Source organism: Perna viridis, chromosome 2, assembly GCF_037379345.1.
Source record: "Perna viridis isolate PV_CMFRI_1.1 ecotype Kerala chromosome 2, ASM3737934v1, whole genome shotgun sequence".
NCBI classification, from domain to species: domain Eukaryota; kingdom Metazoa; phylum Mollusca; class Bivalvia; order Mytilida; family Mytilidae; genus Perna; species Perna viridis.
In genome coordinates this window covers 49,441,192-49,469,173 of record NC_142446.1, presented here as the reverse complement: position 1 = coordinate 49,469,173, position 27,982 = coordinate 49,441,192, and the positions used below count along the sequence as shown (strand labels likewise).

The window sequence follows — 27,982 nt, the reverse complement described above, 5'->3', positions numbered from 1 at the left end:
ACAGCGATGAGATGTTTGTGGTTTTTAATTCTAGGTTGGTCTTAAAGTCAAAATAACCTACATCAATTACTGATGATAATAAAAAAAAGGTAAGTTTACTACGAAATTTGCATATCAAAACAAATACCTTCAACAGCCTTTGGAACAAAATCGACAACTTTATTCTTAGAACACATGTTGTATCTAGTGTGATCTGTGAAAACATACTCCAGTATAGTTCTATCGCCATTATAAGATATATCAGGAATCAACAAATCACTATTTTTCATCATGGTTTGACTTGATCCTATAAAACATGTTTTATTTTTTATACAATTTACTTATGATGTATAATCACGCTATCTTGCATTCAAAAAGTTCGAACATAAATATTTACATATGTCTTTATTTGATCATGTGATACATTTAAAATATGGATAACAAACAAATTACAACAGACTAATCCGATTCATAATCAAGTCCAGTCGAAAATATATCTTGCAAAATAGATATTACACCACCGAAGCAGTTGGAACCGCGATGGTCCTGACATGGTACAGGCACAGCAGATGAAACGGTTGGTTAAACCTAGGTTGAACAGAGCCGCGCTAAACCTTTCTCTTCCATTGCGGCGTGACTATACCAGCGGTGATTAAAGAGTATTTGCAATCGGTAAATCAGCGGTCACATCAGCACAAAGAACATTTAAAAAAATATATTAGTCATTGTTTTAGAAGAAACTGAGTATTTTTCAACTAAGGATTGATATCTAAAAAGGATTTTTTTTTTAAGACGCGGGTATGTTAAGGAGTTTTCTTGTACATCTGGTTGACGTTTGATCACGCACATTATACGTGACGCTTTAAGTTGGGAGAATTTTTTCCGGAAGTAACCAAAATCTTTGTAAATCACACATAAGAATATTTTTAGTGTTAAATGGAGTCCTCAGTTCTTTTAATATATGACATAAACGATTGAATAAACCCTCATCTTAATAAAAAAACAAAACTGGTAGCATTTTTTGTATCGACTTTGACGTCACAGGAAGTTTGAAACGTCAGAGCACCTGTAGTAAACAAATGAGACGTCATGCTTGCATTTACCGAGCCATTACACTTCAATCGTCGATGAATTCTGAAGTCATATATGTTACCAGTAAGAAAATTCTCCAAGTTTGGGTAAATTGTAAATCTACATGTAGATTTTTCACACTTCCCGCAGCACTTTTTGAGAAATATACATATTCATTGACCTACTATTAAAATTTGGATATACAATTTTTTCATCTTCCCACTGCACTTTGACATTTATGTGGTCCGACCAAGGCTTGATGAACCAATCACGTGACTCACTTTTATTGAACATTTTGAAATTTTGTTCATCTTTTTGTGTTTGGGAAGTTTTATTTTATGAACTTGTATACTAAAAATATGAACATCCACGAAATTTCACGTATTAAGATGAGTTTATAAGTATCTGGTTTTCGTAGATAAAAATATGACAATTTATGACATTTCTCCTTAAAACACCCGCGGAGACCCTTTTAGAAACATTTCATCAAACTATTAACCAACCTTTACGACCAACATGATTACTTTTCATTTAGAATTGTCAAGTTTCCTTTCATCTGTGGCAACATCCCTTCAGCACCTTCGTATGGAGTGTTCATATCACAGCTCATACGTTATGCCAGAACTTGACAAAACTACGCAGACTTTTTGTATTGCGCTAGAATTCTAACAAATAGGCTTCTGGAACAGAGTTATGTTGCTACAAGATTGAAGTCTTCACTACAGAAGTTTTATGGTCGTCATCATGAACTCGTGGGTCGTTATGGTGTATCCATCTGCGCCATGAAAACTGATTTATTCAATGTGTCATAATTTTCCTTCCCTCTTTCGTCTACCCCGGACTTGACTTTTTATTAACAACTCGGCTGGTGTTTCTAGAAAAGCAGTGGACGCTTACCCTGCCGATGTACCTAGTCCATACTCCCAGTTTTGTATGGAGTCCGAGTTGCTCATTTGCTTTTTTACTTTGCATGAAAGAATGGCGAAACTTTTACATCAAATCAATGAATGTTTAAACAAAAGAAATAGCAATTTCAATAACAAAAAAGTGTTTATTTATTAATGCCGTTCACAACTAAAATTTCAATGAAAGTTGACCATGTGTAAAATGCTATATTATTCTTTTCTGTTTTCAGGTTTGTTGTAGTTCCAATTCAACATTTTCAAAAATATACATGGTTCATATTCCATTCGAATGAAAGAAAATGGTCGAAATTTGAGTTTTCGGTAGTTGAATTTTACGTGATACCTGATCACGTATTTTCCATGTAGGCACACCCATATATATAATGCTTGTTTTTCACTATAAAACATACCATATGTAGGATAAAAAAACAATAATCCAGGGTAGAAGAATAGACGAAAGAAACACTATGACACGATGAACAAATGTGTTTTCATAGTGTTGATGAATACACCGATACGATCAACGAGTTCATGATAACGATCAAAGTACTTAGCAATGCCAAAAGAGCATTATCAATGCCAAAAGAGCGATCGTATCTTGGCAATACCGTTTATTTCAATAAAGTTTTATGATGTAAATAATATTAACAATATGAAAAAACTTAAATTTATTCCCTGAGACCATATGATATATGAACGCTGAATTCTAATTCAAAATTGCATTCTATTTATATGACAGTTAAGGTAAAGTATTGTCATAACACACTCAATCTTTGAAAATATACAAAAGGATACAAATTTCAAAGTATAAATTTCATATGTTAGTTTAAAAAAGATATCTGATCTATGCACAAACAGTTCTGATGTAATGTTTTGATAATGTATAAACATTATATGTTTATGTGCATATGGAAAAGGCATTTAAATTGCTTTTTAACCTGTGATGCACCGTATAATAAAACCTTAAATCTGCCATAATTACCAATAATGATTCTTCCTCATAATCTTATGATGATTTTTGTCACTCTACATTTTGGAGGTAGAAATAGAAAATAATAGCTGCAATAAGACCGTTACTGCTACAATACTCTCAAAAGAAGATATAGTGGTTGACCATCAATCCGAAATATCCTCTTTTTTGGTTTCTCGTCTGAAAACAGTGATTGTTATAATGTACTGGATTCCATATGAATCCATACAAGCAACGCTTCAAAGCTGGATTTGCCAAATGTACTACCAAACATCTTTCGAAACCTCAAACTTGCATACTTGCATCTCTAGAAATGGTCTTACCACTGCATTTGTTACTCCTGTAGATGTGTCAAATCATTATAGATCCTGAAAAATTCCGAAGATTTTCTGAAGGCCCTCAATGCTTAATTATTATCAGAACATAACATATTAAGACTTATAATTTGTCAAATCTTCATACTACTATCTCACGTACTCAATTTAATTCCCGACTCAAAAGTATTTGTTACTCTAGAAAAGACGGTACACCTAGATACAGATGTGTAGTAATTAGTAGAGATTCCTCATAATTTGCAAGCGACGATTCCAAATCATTTTCCAAATATAAATGCTGGAAGTTTTGATCGACAATATATTTGTCCAGTGTGGTTGACGCATTTTTTAAACAAAGGTCGGCATTTCACTGGGAAAAATTTTACACCGCTACTCGCTTACCTATTCTTTATCTCTTTTAAGACTGACTTTAAAGTTGATTTTATCAAAAATAAAGGACGATCGTTTAACCAGATCATTTAATCTCAGTTTCTGTTATATAGAAGTAGAATTACAAGTGTATCTTTAAACTATCCTAGTTTGGGGAATACTGTATACATTGCATCTACCCCAATAATGAGCCAGTGTTAAACAAAACTACAGGCAGTGTTAAATCAATCTCATATCATGGCAAACAACCAGAGATCGATGGTAAAGGAACCAAACTATATAACAAACGCGTTGACCTCTCATTCAGTATTGGTATCTGGATCAAGTATATGTTTCTACAAGATTGGAAGCATTGCTAAGTTTTTTTATCGTTATCATGAACTCGTTGATCGTATCGGGGTATTCATCAGCACTATGAAAACACATTTGTTCATCGTGTCATAGTTTTCCTTTCATCTATTCTTTTACCCTGGACTGGACATATCATGAGCAAACTCGGCGGGCTATTTCCAGAGAAGCACCAGAAAAGACCTTTACCCTACTGGTACATCTTTTCCTTGCACCCAAATTTTCGTGGAGTCCTGTTTACTCATTTGCTTTGTTTCTTTGTACGTGTTATTTTGATTATTTCATACTGTTTATTGTGTGCATCTGTTTTCCGCACAAAATAAATGTACTACAACATAAGACTGAAAAAAATAAATTGTTCAATTTTATCATGAATTTTAATTTTAATCTCTTCTTACAATAAGACAGTCGAAACAATTGTTTCAATAGTAGGTAGGTTGATACCAGTATTTAATTACTAATGCAGATTTTATCCCATTACTTTGCAATATACTCTATGACGTTGTAAATGGAACAAATATCAATGTTTAAAGCATTCAAAGATTTTTCACCATCCAATTAAAAAAGTCTAACAACTTTAAAGGTGTGCAATAACAGAAAAAAGATATAATCCAGCTTTATTGAGGAGGTAATATATAGTGTAGATAAAGACACATAACAAACGATGCTTGTTTTATCCTACATATGATATGTTTTATAGTGAAGAACAAACATTATATATAAGGGTGTGCCTAAGTGGAAAAATACGTGATCAGGTATCACGTAAAATTCAACTACCGAAAGCTCAAATTTCGACCTTTTTATTTCATTCGGATGGAATATGAACCATGTATATTTTTGAAAAAATGTTGAATTGGAATTACAACACTACCTGAAAACAGAAAAGAATAATATAGCATCTTACACATGGTCAAATTCAAATGCCCCGTGCAGGCCCAAGTGTTAAAAGAATAGGCCTGCAGCAGCGCTAAGCTTGTCGTATAAGGCGACTAAATAGTGCTCAGAAACCTAGCCGGGGGCTAGGCGCTCTGCCCACAGAGCAACTGGGATGTGTGCCCCAGGTGGTGGAATGGGGTACCCCTGGCGTGTTACATGCTAGGGTTGTCAGGCTATAATACGGAAAACCTGACCGAAAACCATAGTGGTGCACCGTGTTGGGAAAGATGCCACGTTCCTCGCACTTAAAAAAACCCTGCTGTGGTATTCTCCCGGAGTAGGAACCTTTGCGCTCCGTCACAGGAGGCTAAATTGCCCGACTTTACCCATCCCTCCCTTTTTTCTAGTGGCAATCAAAATTTGTCGACTCTATTATCCTTGTGTCCCATCCCGTTTTTCATGTTCATCGTCTGAATATAGCTGAAATATTGCTGCTCGGACGTTAAACCCCAACAATCAATCAATCAGCCAACAAACAAACAAACAAGTAGGTCAGTGATGAATGAAGCCCGGCCAAGCCGGTCCCGCACATAGTTACAACCGTCTTTTACCAAAACAAAGAGAATTTAAAGTACAACTTACACAACTTGGAGAATTGTCTTACTGGTAACATATATGACTTCAGAATTCATCGACAATTGAAGTAATGTCTCGGTGAATGCAAGCATGACGTCTCATTTGTTTACTACAGGTGCTCTGACGTTTCAAGCTTCCCTGTGACGTCAAAATCGATACAAAAGTGCTGCCAGTTTTGTTATGTTGTGTTTCTTTATTAAGATGAGGGTTTATTCAATCGTTAATTTCACATATTTAAAGAACTGAGGACTTCATTTAACACTAAAAATATTCTTAGGTCTTATTTACAAAGATGTTTGTTACTTCCGGAAAAAATTCCCCCAACTTAAAACGTCACGTATTGTGTGCATGATCAGACGTCAACCTGATGTACAAGAAAACTTCTTAACATACCCGAGTCTTAAAAAAAATTCTTTTTAGATATCAGTCCTTAGTTGAAAAATACTCAAGTGTGCCCTAAAACAACGAGTAATAATTTTTTTCTTAATGTTCTTTCTGCTGATGCGACCGCTGATTTACCGATTGTAAATGCTCTTTAATCACCGCTGGTATAGTCACGCCGCAATGGAAGAGAAGGGTTTAGCGCGGCGCTGTTAAACCTAGATTTAACCAACCATTTCGTCTGAAGTGCCTGTACCATGTCAGGACCATTGCGGTTCCAACTGCTTCGGTGGTGTAATATCTATTTTGCGAGATTTATTTTGGACTTGACTTGATTATGAATCGGATTAATGTGTTGTAATTTGTTTGTTATCCATATTTTAAATGTATCACATGATCAAATAAAGACATATGTAAATATTTATGTCTGAATTGTTTGAATGCAAGATAGCGTGATTATACATCATAAGTATATTGTATAAAAAATAAAAATGTTTTAAAGCATACAAGAAGAAGTGTGTTCTCTGTATGAAATCATATGATTGAGCTGTTTAAATTATATGCTGAGATCGGCATATGGTAGTCAAATATAAGTCAAACCATGATGAAAAATAGTGATTTGTTGGTTCCTGATATTTAGTCGCCTTTTACGACAGGCTTAGCGCTGCTGCAGGCCTATTCTTTTAACACCCGGACCTGCACGGGGTACCTGTTAAACTTTCCAGATAGTTCAGAACGCCATAACCAAAATAATTATACAATGACTCTTCTTGGAAGAATTTTTTGCATTTTAATATACCAGAAATAAAAAGAAACAAACTTAATGAAAGCCCCGGTAGCAATTCAACAAATGGTAAGCTACTCACATTCGTTGTGGGATCCATAACTTATAACATTCCTATAAAGTGATCAAATGTAAGGGATCTTTAAAATGGTTAATATAGTTAAATATTATCTACCTGTCGAAGTTATTAAATGTCTGTACCTTACCTATTATTAAATGTTATGTTAAAAACGGGAACATACATGAGGTAAGCAAATTTTGTTAATACAAGTTATGTCATATGTTTTAGATTTTTTATTGATTTTCTTTAAAGATTGAACAATTAAGATACCAAAGTCTAAAACTTGGTAAGAACAGTCAAATCTTTAAATTGATTTAATATGCATAAAGGTGTGTTCTGCTATGGAACAGTTCTGATTTCAACAATTTAGTATTTGTATTTTATGTATTAATTTACTCACATTTAGTTGTACTAAGAATCCTATACTTTGATATAGTGCTTATCATATTCCTAAACACGCATCCCCCCATTTAAAATATAAATACATTCTTTAACCCGGCCTTAGCAGGCTCTGAAAGCTGTCCATTTATTTTCTACAATATGTAATCGTCTTGAACGTCATAAAAAAGAGGGGTGTCAATGCAAAAACCAGGCAGTGTGTAGCATATGACATTTTATTTTTAAAAAGTTTTCATCCACTTTTATCACAAATGCATTCTTTCACAACGTGGAATGTTGTTATTTGATTAAAGAACAAAATATTAACAATGGAAGCATTGAAATTCATTGAAACATTTGGCTGCTCTGTTAGGGAATATTAAAATCCTTATATGAAATATTGGCGATTAAAATATACCTTTTGACATACATATGATACAAACAATACACTGGAACAAAAGATATCAGTGGAAATAGATTATATTGTGCCACTCATATCATATGATTTGCATGCTTTTTACAGCCTTATAAGTTATCCAAACCTAACATTTGTGTCCCAAAAATCTTCCTGTTATATGCTTTTTAATTAGTTTTTAAAATTTTCTACAGGTATTGATGATTAAAGAACCATATGGCAACAGGTAATATTTTGTGTATTCTTACATAACATGTTTATGTTAACACTATGATTCCAACAATTTAAATATCATTTGATGCATTAAAATTCTAGTAACAGAAGTTTTTATCTGACACATACTGGTACTTATATATTACCATTATTTTTTGAACCGATGTTGTGGTTTTAATGATGTATTTATTTTCAATTTTTATAAACTTCAAAAATACAGACAAACAGTATTCAAGGGGGACTTTTGTAAAATTGATGCGTTATTTCAATGTATTTTTGTATCAAGGTACACCTAGACACACATATTGAGTTCTTGATAGAGATTCCTCATACTTTGTAAAAAAATAATTCCAATTCATCTACCAAATAAACACAAGATGTTTTCAAAGTGCTGGAATTTTTGATCGACAACATATTTGTCCAGTGTGGTTGGACGCGTTTTTCAACAAACGGACGGCATTCCAATGGGAACAAATCATGCCTCTCTACTTGCTGATCTATTCCTTCACCCCTATATTTATGAGCCTGACTTTATAGCTGATCTGATACGAAAGAAAGAACATCTGTTAACCGGATCCTTTAATCTCAGTTTTTGCTATATAGATGATCAATCTTAGTCTCTGGGATTTGAAACATCGCATCTATCTAAGAGAACTTGAGATAAAAGATACTACAGACACAGTGAAGTCAGAAGTATATCTTGACCTACACTTAGAGGTCGGTGGAAAGGGAAAACCATTGAACGAACTTTACGACAAATGTGATGACTGTTCATGCCGAAACTTTCCTTTCATCTGTGGCAACATCCCTTCAGTACCTGCGAATTGAGTTTAATATCACAACTCAGACATTATGCCAGAGCTTGTTGTAACTATGCAGACTTTTTTGTATAGCGCTAGACTTCTTACCATTAGTATTATATTCTAACAAATAGGCTTCTGGAACAGGGTTATTTTGCTACAAGATTGAAGTCATCACTACAGAAGTTTTATGGTCGTCATCACGAACTGGGGGATCGGTACGGTGTATCCATTTGCACAATGAAAACTGATTTGTTCAACGTGTCATAGTTTTCCTCGCTTTTTGATCTACCTCGGACTTGACTCTTTATGAGCATCTCTGTGGTGTTTCTAGAAAAACAGAGGACGCTTACCCGTCCGATGCACCTGTTGCAAGCTCCCAGGTTTTGAGTCGGAGTTGCTTATTTACTTTTGTTACTTTGTAAGTAATATTTTAGTTACTTTATGTTCTTTGTTGTGTATGTGTCTGTTTTCTATGTCTGGTCTTTGTCCCTGGATTACATTCTTTTGATTTCCGCTAGAATTTGTGTTCCCTTGATGCAAAAGAAGACCAGTAAAGGAATATTGAACCATAGTTGTAGAATCAGCTGCAGTCTGTTACTGGATAATTTCGATACAAAGATTAATTTAACACCATTATATAGGTTAGCAAAACCGAACAAGAAATTATTAGCTTTCACATATAAAAGACAGGAAAAAATTGCAATCCTATTAAATTTAATTTTCTTATATCAGAGAGACTAAATCATACAACTTTTTAAATATTTAGTCCCATATGGTCAAAATATCCAAGCTTTCCACTCCTCCACTTTTCAAATGTTTCATATGTTACCTGTTTATTATTCATAGATGAGCAGACGCTTACCTCTTTCTATAATGGCATGTTTCGATTGATGCTAATTAACACTAAAGTTACTGTCTGTTGCCATTTTGTTTCTTGTATTAAGTAGCAGTCTTTTTAAAATTCAGACTGAAGGTGATTCATGCATGTCAAAAACCCAACGAATTTAGTTTCAATTCTTATTTAGAAACAGTTCCTGTTTACACAACCAGTCTTAGTATTTCATTTGGTTGTAGCACTTTTGAGATAAAAAATTATAAAGATTGTGTATGCAATTGGCACCTTGCAAGATTTATTGTTCTTGATTTGGTTTGACTTGGTTGATTTTAGTGGGAGATTAAAGGGTAGTTTTCTCAAAAGTACAAATCTAAATACAGAAAGGACAATTGTCACGTAAAAATTAGGCATAAGTAGAGTAAAAAAGCATCGTTTGTTCCGTTTGTTTTTCTACACCACGAAATTACTTTACCATAGGCAACGTCTGTATTTTATATGTGTATGGACTAATGCTTAAGTAGACTTTTAGAAATTTTGTTTCTTCATTTTAAATATGTTTTGCTTGCCTGTGGTGTTGATGGTACGTAGTTTGTGTAACCAGTAACTCAAAACGTATATAACTAACGTCCAAATGTTACCCTGATCTTGAATACAGAAATCTGTTTACTTAATCAGTGTTTTATATCGAGCATACATGTAAGTCTCAAATGTTTGTCCGGTTCCATAGAGGTTTCCAATTTCATGAACAGGTTTGATAATACTGTGAAGTCAAATCAAGTCCTACTATGGCGTGGTCAATTTCACAAACGTGTACAACTCGGTCCCTCAGGTGTATATAATTTTCAAATATCCAAAAAACTGTTTAACTTAATATTATGAACTTGTTTGACCTAAATGTGTGTAACTCGAATATTCTAAGATATAAGGTTCATGTTCATTATTGTTCTGTTCAGAAGTGAATAAATTAATTAAGTGATACAAAGCCGACCTCAGAAAATTATAATTGTTATTAGTGATTAGTTTTTTTTACACCTAACTTAGAATGTAGTTAGTTTTGTAGGTGAATTTCTGGCATGTTGGGCTTCGTTAATAAACCCCTAAGGGTCGAAGTTTGATTCCTCAGTTTTCCTCATAAAACGTACATGCCACAGACGCTTACATATTCGTAGGACTCGGGACCGTGCCTAGTTTAACAAACATGCACATGAGACATACGTAAATTGTTATGATGATAATGTTCCCAAATTAACCATTACGCGAAGCTCCAACAACCTACGGGTTTTACTTTAATCCTATATGTAGTATGCATTTACAAAGGGTTTTACTTAAATCCGTTATGGTATTATGCATTTGCCTTACAACAGGGTCCATTTTATCTAATGACATGTCATGATCAGGGTTGTAATTTTTACCCTTGTCAATATAATGATTTTTTTTTTCTTAATTGTATCAATGTGGAATGTATAATTCACTTGTCACACACTGATTCTGATACAAATCATCTTCTGTCTTAACACATGTTTAAGTATAACAGTGTAGAAATATAAATCATTATTAACTAACTTACTACAATATGTATAGAAATGCCCATCCTTTATGAACCACAAATTTCGACAACTGGTCATTATGGACAGGATATCCCTACATTTCGTCATTACAAAATCATATCCATGCATTATGAATTTTAAACCGGGTATCAATACGAGACCATTATGAATAAATTAAAGTGACGTACATTTCTTATAATAAGTGACAACTTTCATTAGTAGTTACCTAATAATTCAATTAATTAGATTAAGAGATTTAAAGTTGCTGAAAGATGGTACTGAGACTGAGTATACTGAATTGTTAGGTATGTTTAATCTTGTTCTATAAACGATTTTTTGGGGAATTATTGGAAAAGACATCAAAACCCTCATGATTTAGTTTCATAAAAGTTTGATTCATCGAGATATGAAATTTATTTTAAATTATGGTGAAATCATACGTATTAATAATAGACGCTGACTATGTCCTAAAATGAAGTTGGTTAATAACAGTATTAATGCATGGCCTTTTCCATATTGGTCCTGTAACATATCCTTAGTATTAATAATGGCCTCCGATGGCTGTAATGGCCCTCAGCGCTGCCATGGGCCATTACAGCCATCTTTGGTTATTATTAAAACATCGGGGATGTTTTTCCCTCCGCATATAACTAAGTTTATTAAAAATCAAATTAATGTATTGTAGGAAAAATATATGATAAAGCAGCAGATGAACATGCACATGTTGTTCGAAACAAGCCAGGTTAGTATTTTGTGTTCAAATTATACTCTTTATCCCTCGTTCATCAACCAGTTTCTTATAAAACTTCAAAACATCAATACAATTTATTGTACATTTCATATATAGTATTATTTCACGTCGTTTAATTGAAATCGCCCAGTGGGGGTCCCGATGTCAAAAAAATAGACCCGCAGCAGCAGCGACTAAATAGCGCTCAGAACCCTGACCAGGGCTAGGGCGCTCTACCAACAGAGCAATTGTGTTGTGTGCCTCAGGAGGTGGGATAGGGTATCCCTGGGATGCTTCATGCTGGGTCGTCAGACTATAATACGGAAAACCTGACCGCAAGTTATAGTGGTGCAACTTCTTGAGTAATGCCACATTCCTTGCACGTTAAAAACCCTGCTGTGGTATTCTATGGGAGTAGGAACCTTAGTGCTCCGCCATTGGAGGCTTAATTGCTCGATCCTACCCACATCTCCCTATTTCCAGTGGCAATCGAAACCGTCCACTCTATTGTCCTTGTGAACTATCCTATTTTTTTTTTCATTTCATTATCATTTCATGTTCATTTTATCATCCATTTCATGTTCATCGCCTTGATATAGCTGAAATATTGCTGCTCGTAAAACCCCAACAATCAATCAATCAATCAATCAATCGAAATATTCTATTATTTATAGCTTTATTAATACATTATCCGATTTCATCTATCGACATAATCAAATACAAAAGTACCAATCATATATGATATAGCAAATTATGATATGCTGCTGTACACGTGCTTCAAAGAGTTACCTTGCATCAGCAGCATTGAAAGCAAATACAGAAGATCTAAATCCAAATAAATTGTATATACCAAGAGTATCAAAACAGAATGCTCAATAATAACGGCGGTATTTTCATTATGAGTTTTACCGAGTCGAGATGTCATTTTGAAAAAATTTTTTTTTCTTTTTTGCAAATATAAGCTTCAATTAAATTTGTAACATGGCTTTAAGTATTCATACAGCTATGTTGATATATCTAAAAAAAAAATGCAAATCTTTGCTTCCAACAGGAGTAAACGTAGCTTCTCGGTGATTCTAATAAATAATAATTTGTTCTCCTTCCTATTTTCCAAGGCCAACTTCTACTAATGTCTCAACAACAGTAATCAACTAACAAAAAGTCTCTGCTTGACACGTCTTCTCCATAAAGTTTTATTTCTGAATTCGTGTTTTGGCTTTACTTAATCTCAATTTTATTCGGTTCTTTTTATCATAACTTATTCATTGTTGATATCTTCTCTACTGTACTGAAATTTGTTTTCTATCGTTCTATCGTGCTCGGCTTTTCACAATTGGGCGTCTGGAACAGGGTTACGTTGCTACAAGATTGACGTCTACAGATCTAGAAGTTTAATAGTCGTCATCATGAACTCGTGGATCGTTACGGTGTCACCATCTGCACTGCACCATGAGAATCGATTTGTTCACCGTATCATAGTTTTCCTTTCCCCTTTCGTCTACCCCAGACTTGACATTGAGCAATTCGGCAATCTTAAATCCCTTGAATACTCTTTTTACTGATTTTTACCTTGATATTTCCATTTGTTACAAGAAATTTCCTCTTGACCATTGTCTAGATTTTAAGAATTCAGTAATATTGTTATTAACCTTTATCTGCAACGCATAGCCGAAAAAACCTGCCTCCCTACAGATAAGCAAAACGTAAAACATATTTCTTAAGACATAACTAGATCGGTTGATATTGTTTGTTTGTTAATTGGGGTTTCACGTCCGAGCAGCAATATTTCAGCTATATTCTGACGATGAACATGAAATTGATGATAAAATGAACATGAAATGATGATGAAATGAAAAAGGAATGGGACACAAGGACAATGGGATCGACAAATTTTGATTGCCACTGGAAATAGGGAGAGGTGGGTAGGGTCGGGCAATTTAGCCTCCTGTGGCGGAGCCCTATGGTTCCTACTCCGGTAGAATACCACAGTAGGGTTCTTTAACGTGCGAGGAACATGGCATCTTTCCCAACACGGTGCACCACAATGGTTTGCGATCAGCTTTTCCGTTTTATAGCCTGACAACCCCAGCATGTAACACGGTAGGGTTACCCCATTCAACCACCTGGGGCACACATCCCAGTTGCTCTGTGGGCAAAGCGCCCTAGCCCCCGGCTAGGGTTCTGAGTACTATTTAGTCGCCTTTTACGACAAGCTTAGCGCTGCTGCAGGCCTATTTTTTTAACACCCGGACCTGCACGGGGCAGATCGGTTGATAAAATAATCAGGGTCCACAAGTATACGTAATGTGCAACTACCAAGTGACGGCACCTTCTTTTCTTAACATGCTGAAGTCAACAAAGACAAAAAGAGGAAAACATCCGTTTATTGATCACTAAAACTTTCGATGACTGTTTTAATGCTGCAGTTGATGCAAGTTGATGCTTTTTGATTACATGAGTACAGCATGCCAAAATTTTCAAAATTGATATGATTGATATTTTTTTTTTATTTGATAATGCCTTTTTTAATAATTTTTATATTTTGTTTTTATTTTGTTATTATCAAAATTTACCATACATGTTCAGCAGTGATGTGTAAAAGATATAATTTTAGTTTCAACTTGATCAGTCTAGGTTGTTGCAACATTATTTCCATTATCAAATAAAGTGAAAATCAGAAGAAAAAGGAGTATTTGTGCGTAATAGTAAATTACTTTATGTTTCATACAAATTTGTTTACAATGTCATTCTTGTCTTTCAATTTACAATCATAATGACAATATGGTATTTCTATTTCTTATTTCTTGTTACAGATTTGACAATGATGTTAATGGGAAAAGTTGGGTCAGGGAAAAGTTCATGCGGAAACACTATCCTTGGTGAAAATATTTTTAAAGCAAAAGTTGGTTTTCAAGCTATTACTACTGCATGCACTGAACATATGAAAATACTTTATAACCAGCGTGTGACAGTTATTGACACCCCAGGATTTCTAGACACCGATGATACAATAGAAAATCAAATGACAAAATTACAATCATTTGTAAAGATCTTTAGAAATGGTATCGATGTTTTAATAATTGTGTTGTCTTTAAAAAAACTAACTGACGAAGATGAAATTGATGAACTAGAAAAGTACCTTACTTTGTTTGGTTCAAATCATTACAATCATGTTATAATACTATTTTCGTTTGCCTATTACCTAGATAGCTACTATAAGATGACTGAAAAAGCATTTTTCAACCATATGTCTGCAAATTCCGACAAATTTGCTAGCCTCCTAGAGCAATATAGCCGTCGTTGCGTATGCTTTGACAATGTTCAAAGAAACGAAAAACAGGTTAAGGATTTATTAGATATGTGCTGTCAATTGCAAGAGATGAATAGTTTCGGAAAACTCGAGCTATCAAAACGAATAAAAATCCCGGAATTCCAAGGGGATGACTTTCTCTTGATGGAGATTAAAGAATCGTACGAAATAAAAATAAAAAAGTTGGAAGACTTAGTAAGTGCACTCAAAAAAGAAAATGAAGACCTAAAGGAAGACTTACACAAGGAAAGAAGTAAAAACAAGAATTCTAAAAGCGAAATTTGGTATGTACGTTACTGTAACTGTAACTGAAAGCAAGTTCGTCCAGTCTTTTTATTTCAGTTTTTGCTATATATGTGACGTTATTTCTCTGAACATTTCTCATTTTGTTGAAAATCTTATCTATTCCAAAGACCTTGAAATAAAAGTCACAAAAGACAAATCTAAGGCTGGCGCGCATATTGAACTTCATTCTCAAAAACACATCAGCGGAACATTAAAATCATATTGATATCTAACTCCTTTCTCGCAGATGTGATTTTGTCGTATAGTACGACATGTGTCTTGCAAGAAGCAGAATTTAGTAATACAATAAATATAGTGAATGTTGCATACACACATTAATAAAATTAACACCGGTTTTATTTGCAAGATAGAGCGAGCGTATGTTTTAGTTGATCCCACAACTGAGGGCATTTATTGATTGCAGTTCAGTGTCATGAACAATCTGTATGTCAACTGAGCATCGACGGGAAGAATACAAGACTACTGCATTGTTAATATATAGAACGTAAAACAGTTGTAAAATGTTACATATAGATATATCTTGAAATTATTCCCGTGTTAGTTTGGTAGTTGGTTTTTTTTTTTTTTTTTTTTTTTTTTTTTTCCTTTTTCCGACAACCAGACCAAAACTGCAACAGTTTTTAGTAGACAAATTAATTATACGCAAATCATATTATTGAAAAATTAAGCTTTTATTATATCAACGTCTGTTCTTATATGTATGACATAACATAGTTTACTCATCAAAGGCCGATAAGCAGTATTTAATGCTAAATTCTTTAACTTTTCTTACAAAGTTTGATTTTTTTCTTATAACAAAATATACTGCAGTGCAATTAGAAGTAAGTATGATCCAGAAATATTTCATCGTATCGAAGTACAATGTCCAAAATAGAAATACAACCATCTTGGGCTAGAGACTTCCATCTTCCAATGATTTGTTTGATAATGCGGCATAGTACTTGATAGCGGAATATTAAATGTAATTTTAATAATAAGTATCGTTACGCAATGACTCACGAATATCCGCTTTTAGATATTCACCAAATACGACGGCTTTAACGATCCCTTCTGCTGCGGAGTATGGGTCCAATGCTGAAGATGGTCGTCTGTCTTCTAAGTACCCACAACCGTTTATTTTTACATGTGGCGGTATACGAACAGTTTCGAATTCCTTGCCAGAGCCACCACCAACAAATTGACCAAGAATGGGATGTCCGCCAATCCCGCCTGCGTTTAAAAGTCTTTCTTTATTTTCTTTCAATAATGCCGGATCATACATGCTTAACAGTTTTTCTTCATCTGAATTTTCAAGTACTTTGATTGCCTGCTCTATGTACCTTCAAAACAGGAATATGAACAATTTGGTTCTCCTTTCTAAAATAATCACGTAAATCTATTGTTGGTGATAATAAGTTGTACATTGAAATATCTAACCAGCTTATAAACATAAGTGATACCCCATGCAAGGCACATATGCATATTAATATATAAGCTTATGTACACTCCTTGAGACGTTTAGGTTTCCCGCACGCACGATACCCAAACACACGCTATACGCCCACCAAACGCACGATAAACGAACGCTTCTATCGTGTGTTTAAACGAACACTCCTATCGTGTGTTTAAACGCACGATAAACGAACGCGTTCAGCGTGCGTTTAAACACACGATAAACAAACGATCTTAGCGTTTCAGTAGATGATTGCCCAATGGAAATTGTTTCCACAACTTATTACACTATACCATAAGTCATAACTGACATAACTGGATTTTGTTCATTAAATAACGGTAGCAAACGTCACCGGAAGTGCAAAAATTCATGCTTGCTGTGTTGGACATGTTTTCCATATTGGTTTTGTTTTGTTTTGTTTCATTTTTTCTCTGTTTTTTTTCCGTATTTGGTCCGGTTTTCAATATTGACTTAGTTTGTTCATATTTGCCCAATTATTGACGATCGTTTAGTATTGAATGGGCAATTGCATACTTATTTTACCCAACTGGTTTAAAATAAAATACCACATCAAATCTTCTAAGTAGCGGCTGAAATTTTAAGAATGAATTTTTTCTCTTTTATTCCTTGTACTCAAAAGGAACAAAGTATTGCTTAACATGAAAATGGTATCGTACAATAACAACAATTGTTTACAATGCATGCTTTATTTATACAATGGCATACCGAATTTTAAATCATATCATTCATTCAGAGTCGGGGTTACTGTGAAGAAATTCGGTCGGACAGAATGAAAGATAAATTGACGGTCAAGATGATTCCCATATACCATTCACTCGTTGATTTGGGGTATAAAAAATCATTAAATAAGTTGCACTATACCTCATACCGTCTTCATTTCTCATCTGTTTGGTACTAAAATTCAGATGACCACCTGAGGTGAGTGGAGTGACAGGTAAAGGCTGTAAACTGATACGTAGTTCCAGTCTCTCTGCTAATCTACATAATATGTAACGGGCCATGTTCAGGTGATCGCCTATTGATTCACCAGGGCACGGACCTATTTGATATTCCCACTGAAAGATGTTAATAGAGTAATATTTATGATAATCACACACGCCAAACTCTCTGTAGGTAATGGCTGATTAAAATAACAATGGCAATCTAAAATAAGGTAAAAAAAAAACCAAATGAATGCTTCTTTTAAAGAGATTACTAGAATATCTATCGCTTATGCTGTATACATCATATGGCATACCAACGTAATACTTACAGATAAAAAATGTTATATGTCATGTACATTTCAGTAAATGTTGACAAACACTTAATCAATAAAAGTTTTGTTTGAATGTATTCTATACCTGCGATGGTGAATTTTCTCTTATGTTCCCTCCATACTTAATTCCAGCATATCTACATGCCAGCATATGATTTGACGAGAGATCTCTTTCAATTGACATATTTGCGTCGTGTCGAAATCCACATTTACTAAACATGACTGAAATAGGAACCGTCAGATACTGTAAATATGTTGCATGCAGATTATTTTTGTATGACGGAAAATGAATAAAAACCTTGTTTTAGGTATTTAAACGTGCATGTATCTTTGCAAAGCATCGATAACTTTACTTGCTTTCTAATGTTTATTAAATTACTCACGAAAAACAATTCAAAGCACAGTAAATGTAAACAATTATATGCAATTTTTGTTTTTTATTTATTTCTGAAATTCACCCAATAATAGAATGCATTAGAATACACCTACGGTGCAAAATATTTTTGATTGCCTTCATTGAAAAAGGGAATGGCGGGGGAAAATACAATGCACTTCAAACAATATCAGATTTAGGTTTTCATCTACCCTACTGGTGTGGCACTGTTTTGCATAAGATAGCAATAAAAAGTTCCTCAGTTTTTGTTCCGATTTAATTATTGCCTTGTTGGTTATTAAACTTGTCAAAAATGTAATTTTTTTTCAATAATTTGATTTGACTTGTTACAAGCTTTCTGATTGGTTGGTATTTTTTTTAACGTCACGGTTCTACGTGACTTACAATATAAAAAAAATCAAGTCTCGTTCAGACAGTTTCTGAACCAAAAACGGACGGAAGTTAAGTTGGCGGAAATAGAAAGAAAAATTATCCCATCTGTAGCTGATTCCAAAATCTGTTGTTATGACGATCATATATTTCTCGAATATTATGTTTCGCATTCAATCTGCGGTATCCAAATCATAATTGTTTTACCTATATATACATAAATAATTCTTTGATAAAAAATATTAAATCTTATCTTTTGTTGACTAGTATACATTGTATTATCTACTCATAACTGTCAAATACAAGACGTACGTAACTTCTTGTATACTCGGCGTCACATAAATAACATACTGTTAAAATTTGAATAAAAATATTTTCTACGACTTTATTGACACCAACCGTCGTTTAAATTGTCTTAAATGACTTGCTCATTCGTTTTGCCAAACAGCTTCTCAAAAACAAGTCGCTTATTAGCTTAAATCATGCGTAACAAATCCTTACGGGAAAATCCCATACTAATATCCGCCATGTTGGTTTTTACGGGACGATTTGTTTACAAACGAAGTACGTAAGTTCCCGTCGAACTCCGGTGACAATCGTCTGCTTGATCAACTTCTCGGTATTATACGTTGTTCGCGTAAAATAAATCCGAGATATCCGAAATAACGCCGAATTGCATTCTGGGTTCTTCGGTTTTTGGACAAACCATTTAAACGTAAACAACATCTCCTAGCAACCCGATCACTGTAAACATGGCCGACTTTTTACAATGTAAATATTGCCACCTAGAATTAAAATCTGACCGGAATTTAACGATTCAATGTTTAGGGAGAAGCCGTTTGGCTAAACGAATGAGCAAGTCATTTAAGACAATTTAAACGACGGTAGGTGTCAATAAAGTCGTAGAAAATATTTTTATTCAAATTTTAACAGTATGTTATTTATGTGACGCCGACTATAGTCAAAATTTACTGGATCATAACTAACTGGTAAGCCGTTTTTCCCACATACAAAATATTCCTGCTCTATTCCGTACCATGGATCTATTACATCTTGAAACTGCTTAAGTTGCTCCATAACATTTTTACAACTGTATCTCCTATTGACTGCTGCAAGATGTAGAATGAAATACAATGTATTATGTAAATCTTTTTTATTCTTCTGTTTTTGTTTTTCATTACATGTAATACAATACGGAAAATATATATATATTATAACTTTGATTTTAACTGGTTAAGTTGTCCATAAGAGTTTTTTTACAACTGTTTCATAATGTCTGGGTCTGTGTTACCGTCGTAAATTTGAGGCCACACAAGACAGTTAGTGTGTAAACACTATGCAATTAACAAGTAATACTGTGTTTGCAAGCAAAACACAAAAGTCGCCAAAACCGGCATATGATCGGATTTAGTCAAATTCTGAAGCAGCCATTGATTTAGAATACATTCTTTGCCGTCAATATCAACTGCATGGAAATCCAAAACAGTTTAAATTTTGTCGATTTCGGCGGCCATTTTGAAAACAAAATGGCGACTTTAAGATAAAATCTGAAGCCGCCATTGAATTCAGGATGTAATGTTTACCATAGAAATCAAATTTCATTGAAATCCAACAATGTTGAAATTTTGTCGATTTTGGCGGCCATTTTGAAAAAAATGGGGCTTTCTGCAATTGTTTTCCGCCTATGATGTCGACATGTCAAAAACAGCATTTTGAGTTATTTTCATTAATCTAATGAGTTCCATAAATTTTATAGATTTTTTTTCATTTTTTTTCGAGTTTTGTTTTGGCGGCCATTTTGAAATTCCGCAAGTAGCATGCACACCCCCTGAGCATGCTTGATATTTGAGCCAAGGTTGATATGGATCGAATAAACGGTCTCGGAGTAATCGTCCGGACATCTTTACGTTCAGAAGAAGAATTATAATAATAATAATAATTAAAATTTAAGTTTCTTCGAAACGTGTAGAAGTCGCCTCCTGTTTCCTGATCAATCTTTTGAGAAACATTTCGTCAATGGAACTGCTTATCATTAATCGAGGCAGCGTAAAGAACCTGGAAATCAAATTTCATCGGAAGAGTAGTTCTAACGTCCTGTGAAGTTTCATCTCAATCAGATAAGGCGTTTTTGCGAAAGAGGGCGGAGAAATCAATGAAATTTTATCACAGGAGAATTTAAATAATAATAATAATAATTAAAATTTACGTTTCCACGAAACGTGTAGAAGTCGCCTCCCTGTCCTTATCCGTGTTTTGAGAAACATATCGCTTATGCTTATAATTAATCGAGGTAGCGTAAAGAACCTGTATATCAAATTTCGTCGAAATCGAACAACTTTGAATTTTTCACCGCGGTGGCGGCAATTTTGAAAATGGCGGTCGATATGTAGTTAAAATTATCGATTGAGCAACAGATTCTTAATCGTGGTGTCTTAAAAAACCTAGATATCAATTTTCATCAAAATCTTACAACTTTGAATTTTCGAGCGCGGTGGCGGCCGACCCTTATACAAATTGTCAATTGAACCTGAAGATTAAGAATTGGGACGTCTCAAAGAACCTAGATATCAATTTTTATCGAAATCGGACAAATTTGAATTTTCGACGCGTTGGCGGCCATTTTGAAAATGGTGGCCGACACGTAGCTAAAATTGACAATTGACAGATTATTAATCGGGACGGCTCAAAGAATCTAGATATCAATTTTCATTAAAATCTGACAAATAAAAATTCTCGACCGTAGTGGCGGCCGAGACGCACGCGGATTTTTTTTTCGGGCTTTTGTTTGGAACTTAAGCTTAATATTTATACCAAGTTTGGTCAAATTCTGATCAGCAGTTTTTGAGATATTTGGTGTTCCAATTTCCGGTGTAAAAAATGGATACCTTTAGTCCAGCGGCCATTTTGAAAAAAATGGCGGCAGCCGGAAATTTCTTTTTGAGATTCTGCATCCTTCGAAGAGTAGTTCTAACATATTGAAACGTTTCATCTCAATCGGACGAGCCACGTTTGAGAAAAAGGGCGGACACTCAAGTAAACAGGTGAATTAAAATAATAATAAGCAAGCAAGTCACAAAAGTCCCATCACGTTCCCCAAATACTCTCAGAACCCAGAATTTTGAAATCTGCATATAATATTAAGCTAAAATAACATAAAATTTCGATGAATTCAACACTTTTTTTTTATTGGGGCACTTTACTTTGAATGGCAGCCATTTGAAATGGCAGCCATCTTGGATATTTAAAAAGATGCACTTATTTTTGTTTGTTTGTTGGGGTTTAACGTCCGAGTAGCAATATTTCAGCTATAATCAGACGATGAACATGAAATTGATGATAAAATGAACATGATATGATGATGAAATGAAAAAGCCTTTTACGACAAGCTTAGCGCTGCTGCAGGCCTATTCTTTTAACACCGGACCCGCACGGGGCAAAATATGCACTTAACCAAGCTTTGATAATTCTATTGAAAAGTCCGGCTGATTTTTGTGACGTATCCCCTTTGCCGCCAAAGCACCTTTTTTTATTTATTTTTTTTTTGTGTGTGTAGAGTGCACATCTGTAGACTCATCACTCCACAGGTAATACAATGGTTGCTATCCCCTCTTAAGATAATAATACCAGAAGCTCAGAGGCGTTTCACTATTCCTCCTAAATTTGGTTTTATGGGCCAAATGGTTTTCCGAGAAGAAGATTAAAATATGATGTCCGAATTTCTTTAATTTTCAGTCTCTTTTTTTTACATATATTTACAAAATTGTTACAACGTAGATTTGGTACTTTTAATCAATAATATAAGACGAGTGAAAAACAGGTGCCGATTTAACCAGACGCCGAAGTGGCTCTATCTGGTGCCGATTTAACCAGGTGCCGAAGTGATTAGAATTCACACAAAGAGCATGGCTGACAGCAAAGTGAAAGTGGGAAAGTTGCGATGGAAAAGTACCATGGCAACACATGGAATACCAAGACACCTTTTTGGGATAATACTATAGAGATCACAAAACTCTGCCACCAAACCAATTTTCAAGTTGATAGCTACTAAGATTTAGGAGATGGCACAATGTCCTATATTATGACCTATACCCTTTTCGACTGAAGCACCCCTCCTTTTATTTTTTTTTGTGAAGTGAATATCTATGGGTTAACATTCAAAAATATTTGAATTTGGCATACAATTTTAAGCTTAAATATGAATTTTCATTAAATTCTAATGACATTTACATAATTTTCCAAGAGGGTACCTTGTTTTGGATGGCAGCCATCTAAAAAAAATCTGAAATAAACATTCAATGGCAATTTGATAGTTCTATATAAATCCCAAGCTTGATGAAGATATCTCAAGTAATTTTTCCTACATAAAGAGCCCCGTGCAGGTCCGGGTGTTAAAAGAATAGGCCTGCAGCAGCGCTAAGCTTGTCGTAAAAGGCGACTAAATAGTGATCAGAAAACCCTAGCCGGGGGTTAGGGCACTCTGCCCACAGAGCAACTGGGATGTGTTCCCCAGGTGGTGGAATGGTGTACCCTTGGCGTGTTACATGTTGGGGTTGTCAGGCTATAATACGAAAAACCTGAGCGCAAACCGTAGTGGTGCACCGTGTTGGGAAAGATGTCGCGTTCCTCGCACGTTAAAGAACCCTACTGTGGTATTCGATAGGAGTAGGAACCATAGGGCTCCGCCACAGGAGGCTAAATTGCCCGACCCTACCAACCTCTCCCTATTTTCAGTGGCAATCAAAATTTGTCGACCCCATTGTCCTTGTGTCCCATTTCTTTTTCATTTCATCATTTCATGTTCATTTTATCATCAATTTCATGTTCATCGTCTGAATATAGCTGAAATATTGCTGCTCGGATGTTAAACCCAACAAACAAACAAACAAACAAACCTACATAAAGAAAAAACCTTTAAAAAATCACAAAAAATTACGATTTTTTGCCTTTTTTTTGTTTTTTGTTTTGCCTAGCATCATAATACATATCAATTCACTTTTTTGCATAATATTGTAGAGATCATCAAACTCCACCACCACACCAATTTTCAAATTCCTGGCCACCTAGGTTTCCGAGATATCGCAATGTCCTAAATTATGAACTATCCCCCTTTTCCGCTAAAGCGCCCTCCAAATTTTGTGGGATGAGGCCAACTTACCAGCAAGTTTCGTTCCGATCTCTCTTTTTGTTTCCAAGAAAACGCGCGGACAAGTTCACCGGTAAAAAAAAATGATAATTAAAATTTACGTTCCACGAAACATGCAGAAGTCGCCTCCCGTTTCCTGATCAACCTTTGAAAAACATACCGTCAATGGAACTGCTTATGATAAATCGAGGCGGCCCAAAAAAAAAAACGGATATCAAATTTCATCGAAATCGAACGACTTTAAATCGTTGCCGCGGTGTCAGCTTTTTTGAAAATGGCGGTCGATCCGGAGTTCAAATTATTAAGCCGCAGATTCTTAATCGGGACGTCTTAAAGAACGTAGATATCAATTTTCATTAAGATCGGACAACTTTGATTTTTCGCGCGCATTAGCAGCCATTTTGAAAATGGCGTCCGATATGTACTTCAAATTGCCTATTAAGCCGCATATTGTTAATCAGGACGACTTAAAATACCTAGATATCAATTTTCATCGAAATCAGACAAATTTTAATTTTCAACCGCGCTGGCGGCCAGGACGCATGCGATTTTTTTCCGTGATTTTGTTTGGACTATGGAGGTCAATTTATACACCAAGTTTTATCAAATTCTGATCAGCGGTTTCCGAGATATGTGATAGTCAAATTTCCTGTGTAAAGAATGGGTACGTCCAGTCGGGCGGCCATTTTGAAAAAAAATGGCGGCATCTAGAAATTTTTTTTTTTTAAATTCTGCATCTTTCAAAGAGTAGTTATAACTTTCTGCAAAGTTTCAACTCAATCGGACCAGCCTCTTTGAGAAAAAGGGCGGGCACTTGGGCATTTTTTTTTATGACAGGAGAATTAAAATAATAATAATAATAATAATTCAAATTTACGTTTCCACGAAAAGAGTAGAGGTCGCCTCCCGCTTCCTGATCAGTCTTTTGAGAAACATATCGTCAATAGGAACTGCTCATAATTAATCGAGTCAGCGTATAGAAACTGGATATCAAATTTCATCGAAATCAAACAACTCTTAATTTTTGATCGCGGAGGCGGCCATGTTCGAGATATATGATATTCCATTTTCCGGTGTAAAAAATGGACACGTCCAGTCCGGCGGCCATTTTGAAAAAAATGGCGGCAACTGGAATAAAAATTTTGGAATTCTGCATGTTCCGAAGAGTAATTCTAACTTCCTGTGAAGTTTCATCTGAATCAGATCAGGCGTATTTGAGAAAACGTGCTGACAAATCAATGAAAATTTTATGACAGGAGAATTAAAATAATAATAAGAAGAAGAAGAAGAAACACAGTTAAAATAATAAGTCTCCGCCACTTCGTGGTCGGCGACTTAATGATAATAACAATAAGAAACGGAGCAAAAACAATAAGTCTCAAAACTTCGTTATGGCGACTTAAAACTACTACAATGGGGTAACCGATTTCTTCAAGTATATGTAATGTACTAATGGTACCATATACTGCTGTAAAAAGGCTACGTTCTACATGCTAAAACTTAAAAAAATATTTCTCCATATCATCTTGAGTTACAGATTACGCAATGTAGGTACCGTCTACAATATCAAGTGACAAAAAAAATGGATAAGTTCACCTTCCCAAAAAAGTAAAAAAAATATTTATCAAATTTCTTCACAATGAAAGCTGCACATTTTTTATATGTATATAAACACAGTACAAATATAACGAGAATAGGTATGGTGTACATATCAAAGAAACAACAACCACATCGGGATGAAAATGTCAGCCCAAGGCCACCCATTGGTTTTCAATGAACGACGAGGAAATCCTCATACAACAAACAGGCTGTAGCCGGCCCCTAAACAACAAAGGTTGCCCATAGAAACGCAGTAAAATGTTTGAATAATATCGGTATCATTCTTTCATCGTTTTTGGTAGTATATATAATTAGAAAACGGGACATTGATGCTTGATGACAACTTGTACCATACACTGGTCAAATGTGTTCGGATGTGTTACTTCGTTCGTGATCGTTAACTCATAACAGAATCTATTATGAAATAGTATGGACGGATTTTTCATATGACATTTAGAACTTTCACAAAAAAAATGAATAATACAGTAACTTAAATTGATTCCAAAAGAAAATATCCAATGCATTTTTTTTTGCAACGCAAAAAAATATGAACTCAAATCCAGCATAATTTTAACGCACAGCAATAATACGTCGTTAACATATTTTAAAAGAAACGTTTCTCTATGAACGCTAAAAAACGTCTTCTTGGCGTTACACTTTATGGTATGAACAGTGTGCACAACGTCAGTCAAGTTATTTAGCTAATTTCTCTATGATATAAACTGCATATTGTAAATATGTAGATAAACACTGCAAAAAATTTTGAATTTCAATTTAAATATTGGTATAATACTTTTTGCGTCAGTAGTTAAAATTACACAACAAAAACAGGGTAACATGCTAAATACATATAGGGAAGGTAATAATCAAATTTATCCATAAATGAAGATGCAGATCGTAAATATGTAAAAATGTATAAAATGGAGTAAGCATTGCATATAAACGAGCACATCATATATGTTTGACCAGTATAAGGTATCATTGTAAATGTAATTATGTGTGTGTGTGTGTGTGTGTGTGTGTGTGTGTGTGTTTAACCGCATATGCATTTTCTTAATCACCTAAAATTTTGGCATTTCAATATTGTAATTTTTCGGAATTGAGTTTAAATCGAAAGTAAAAGGGACAACATTAATTAAAATGTTACGTTCTCATAATGCAAACATTGTAAGTACTTCCAATCCAATTTTGCTATTTAAGTTATTAGTCGATGTTTTTTAGATGTTCTATTTGAAATTTTGCTCAAATCATTCTACACTAGCTTACTTGCACGTGCATGTTACCGTATAGCTCACCGTTCTCGCTACGGCCTTTCAGGTAAAGATGCATGTGGTGGTTTACCATCATTAACATATGATTCCAGATATCTACAGAAGTACTGGCATAAACGGATTTTTTAGCATATGTTGATTTAAAAAAAAAAACAAATAAATTCTCCTTCAGTAATAAGTGGTTCAAATTATTTCTCCCCTTGAGATGGTAAAATAAAGATGTTCAACATGCGAGCTTAAATGATTCAAATTAAGAATAAGAAGAATCGATTCTTCGCATGAATCTGTAGAAAATTTGGAAAATGTAACATGGCGGGAATCGCTCGAGAAAATTTAATCACCACCGGGTAGTTAAAAAGTCAGGTGCATTTTTACATAAGATGTAATCACCAGCTTAGAGCGGCTTCAGTCTCGATCGATGGGATTACAGGATTTCTCCACTCAAGATAGTTAAAATCTGAAATTTAACTATCGAGTTAAAATTAAAATGCTTATAAAAAAATTTCTTTAAAACTTGTACAAGAAACACTAACTTGACATATTTCAAGAGGAAAATTGGGGGTCCTTTTTTATTGTGATATTCTAACAACTAAAATTCCTATCCTATACAACATCATTGGAAACACTATTTGCACAAAGAAAAATAGTTCTGTAAAATTTGCAAGATCGTAACAGAAAAAAAATACACCATGAAATAAGTATGATCTACCTATATATGCATAGGAAACCGGAATTATTAGCAGACCGTCAGTGCGAGGATAGCTATGGAAACTACAAGCTCCAAAACAGCGTTTGACGTTCGTGATTCATTCTAGACGCTGCAGCCAGCCCTCTCGAAAAATGCAAAAATCTTGCAAGATCGGGAAAAAGTGAATGATTTTAAGCGACGTTATCCGATTGTAAAACGACATATGATTTGAATAACACCCGAGAAATTTTTAAGGCCTGTCTGCAATGGTTAATAATGCGTAGAGCTTGTAGACATTAGTGTTATCACTTTCCAGTTTTACTTCGTGTTTATATACCTCGAAAGTCTGAGAAACACCACAACGACAAAAAACTTATCTTAATCTGTATGGAAAATTTGGAAAAACGAATAAAATACTGAAATGGGTTAAACAAGAACTAACCAGTCAGTGTACCTCTTCTGAAATATTATACAATACATACCAGCTGGTTCCTCATCTGTTAACCATGTATCACAAAGAATTAATTTGTGCGGACGCTTATAAAAAGGATTGTGAAA

At 34.5% G+C, this 27,982-nt stretch overlaps 3 protein-coding genes across 8 annotated transcripts in view; 1 reads left to right on the top strand and 2 right to left on the bottom strand.

The window, feature by feature from the left end:
* LOC148625593 (glutamine synthetase-like) overlaps positions 1–7,258 on the bottom strand; it is a 16,613-nt gene extending 9,355 nt beyond the window's left edge. The window contains exons 1-3 of one of the 5 annotated variants that reach the window (XM_088569180.1): positions 6,737–6,840; positions 2,938–3,293; positions 128–286 (exon numbers count right to left, since the gene is read on the bottom strand). In XM_088569180.1, coding sequence (XP_088425306.1) covers positions 128–272 — 145 coding nt within the window. In that variant the 5' untranslated portion in view covers positions 273–286; positions 2,938–3,293; positions 6,737–6,840. Of the gene's footprint in view, positions 1–127; positions 287–2,937; positions 3,294–6,736; positions 6,841–7,115 lie in introns of those variants that run through there. The other 4 variants (XM_088569182.1, XM_088569181.1, XM_088569184.1 and 1 more) reach the window with 4 other exon arrangements.
* Positions 6,875–18,182, top strand: LOC148625592 (uncharacterized). The gene is made up of 6 exons (XM_088569186.1): positions 6,875–6,901; positions 7,703–7,734; positions 11,153–11,211; positions 11,592–11,648; positions 14,450–15,230; positions 15,656–18,182. Exons 2-6 carry the CDS (start codon positions 7,709–7,711, stop codon positions 15,666–15,668), a joined length of 936 nt encoding a protein of 311 aa, XP_088425312.1. The 5' UTR covers positions 6,875–6,901; positions 7,703–7,708; the 3' UTR covers positions 15,669–18,182.
* LOC148625591 (uncharacterized) lies at positions 15,903–27,982 on the bottom strand. Of its 2 annotated transcripts, none has more exons than XM_088569187.1 (5): positions 27,907–27,982; positions 19,711–19,832; positions 18,046–18,182; positions 17,567–17,760; positions 15,903–16,571 (listed from the first exon to the last, which is right to left on the bottom strand). In XM_088569187.1, exons 2-5 carry the CDS (start codon positions 19,760–19,762, stop codon positions 16,220–16,222), a joined length of 735 nt encoding a protein of 244 aa, XP_088425313.1. In that variant the 5' UTR covers positions 19,763–19,832; positions 27,907–27,982; the 3' UTR covers positions 15,903–16,219. The 2 variants fall into 2 exon arrangements, with proteins under 2 accessions (XP_088425313.1, XP_088425314.1); XM_088569188.1 differs by having other exon boundaries at positions 19,735–19,832.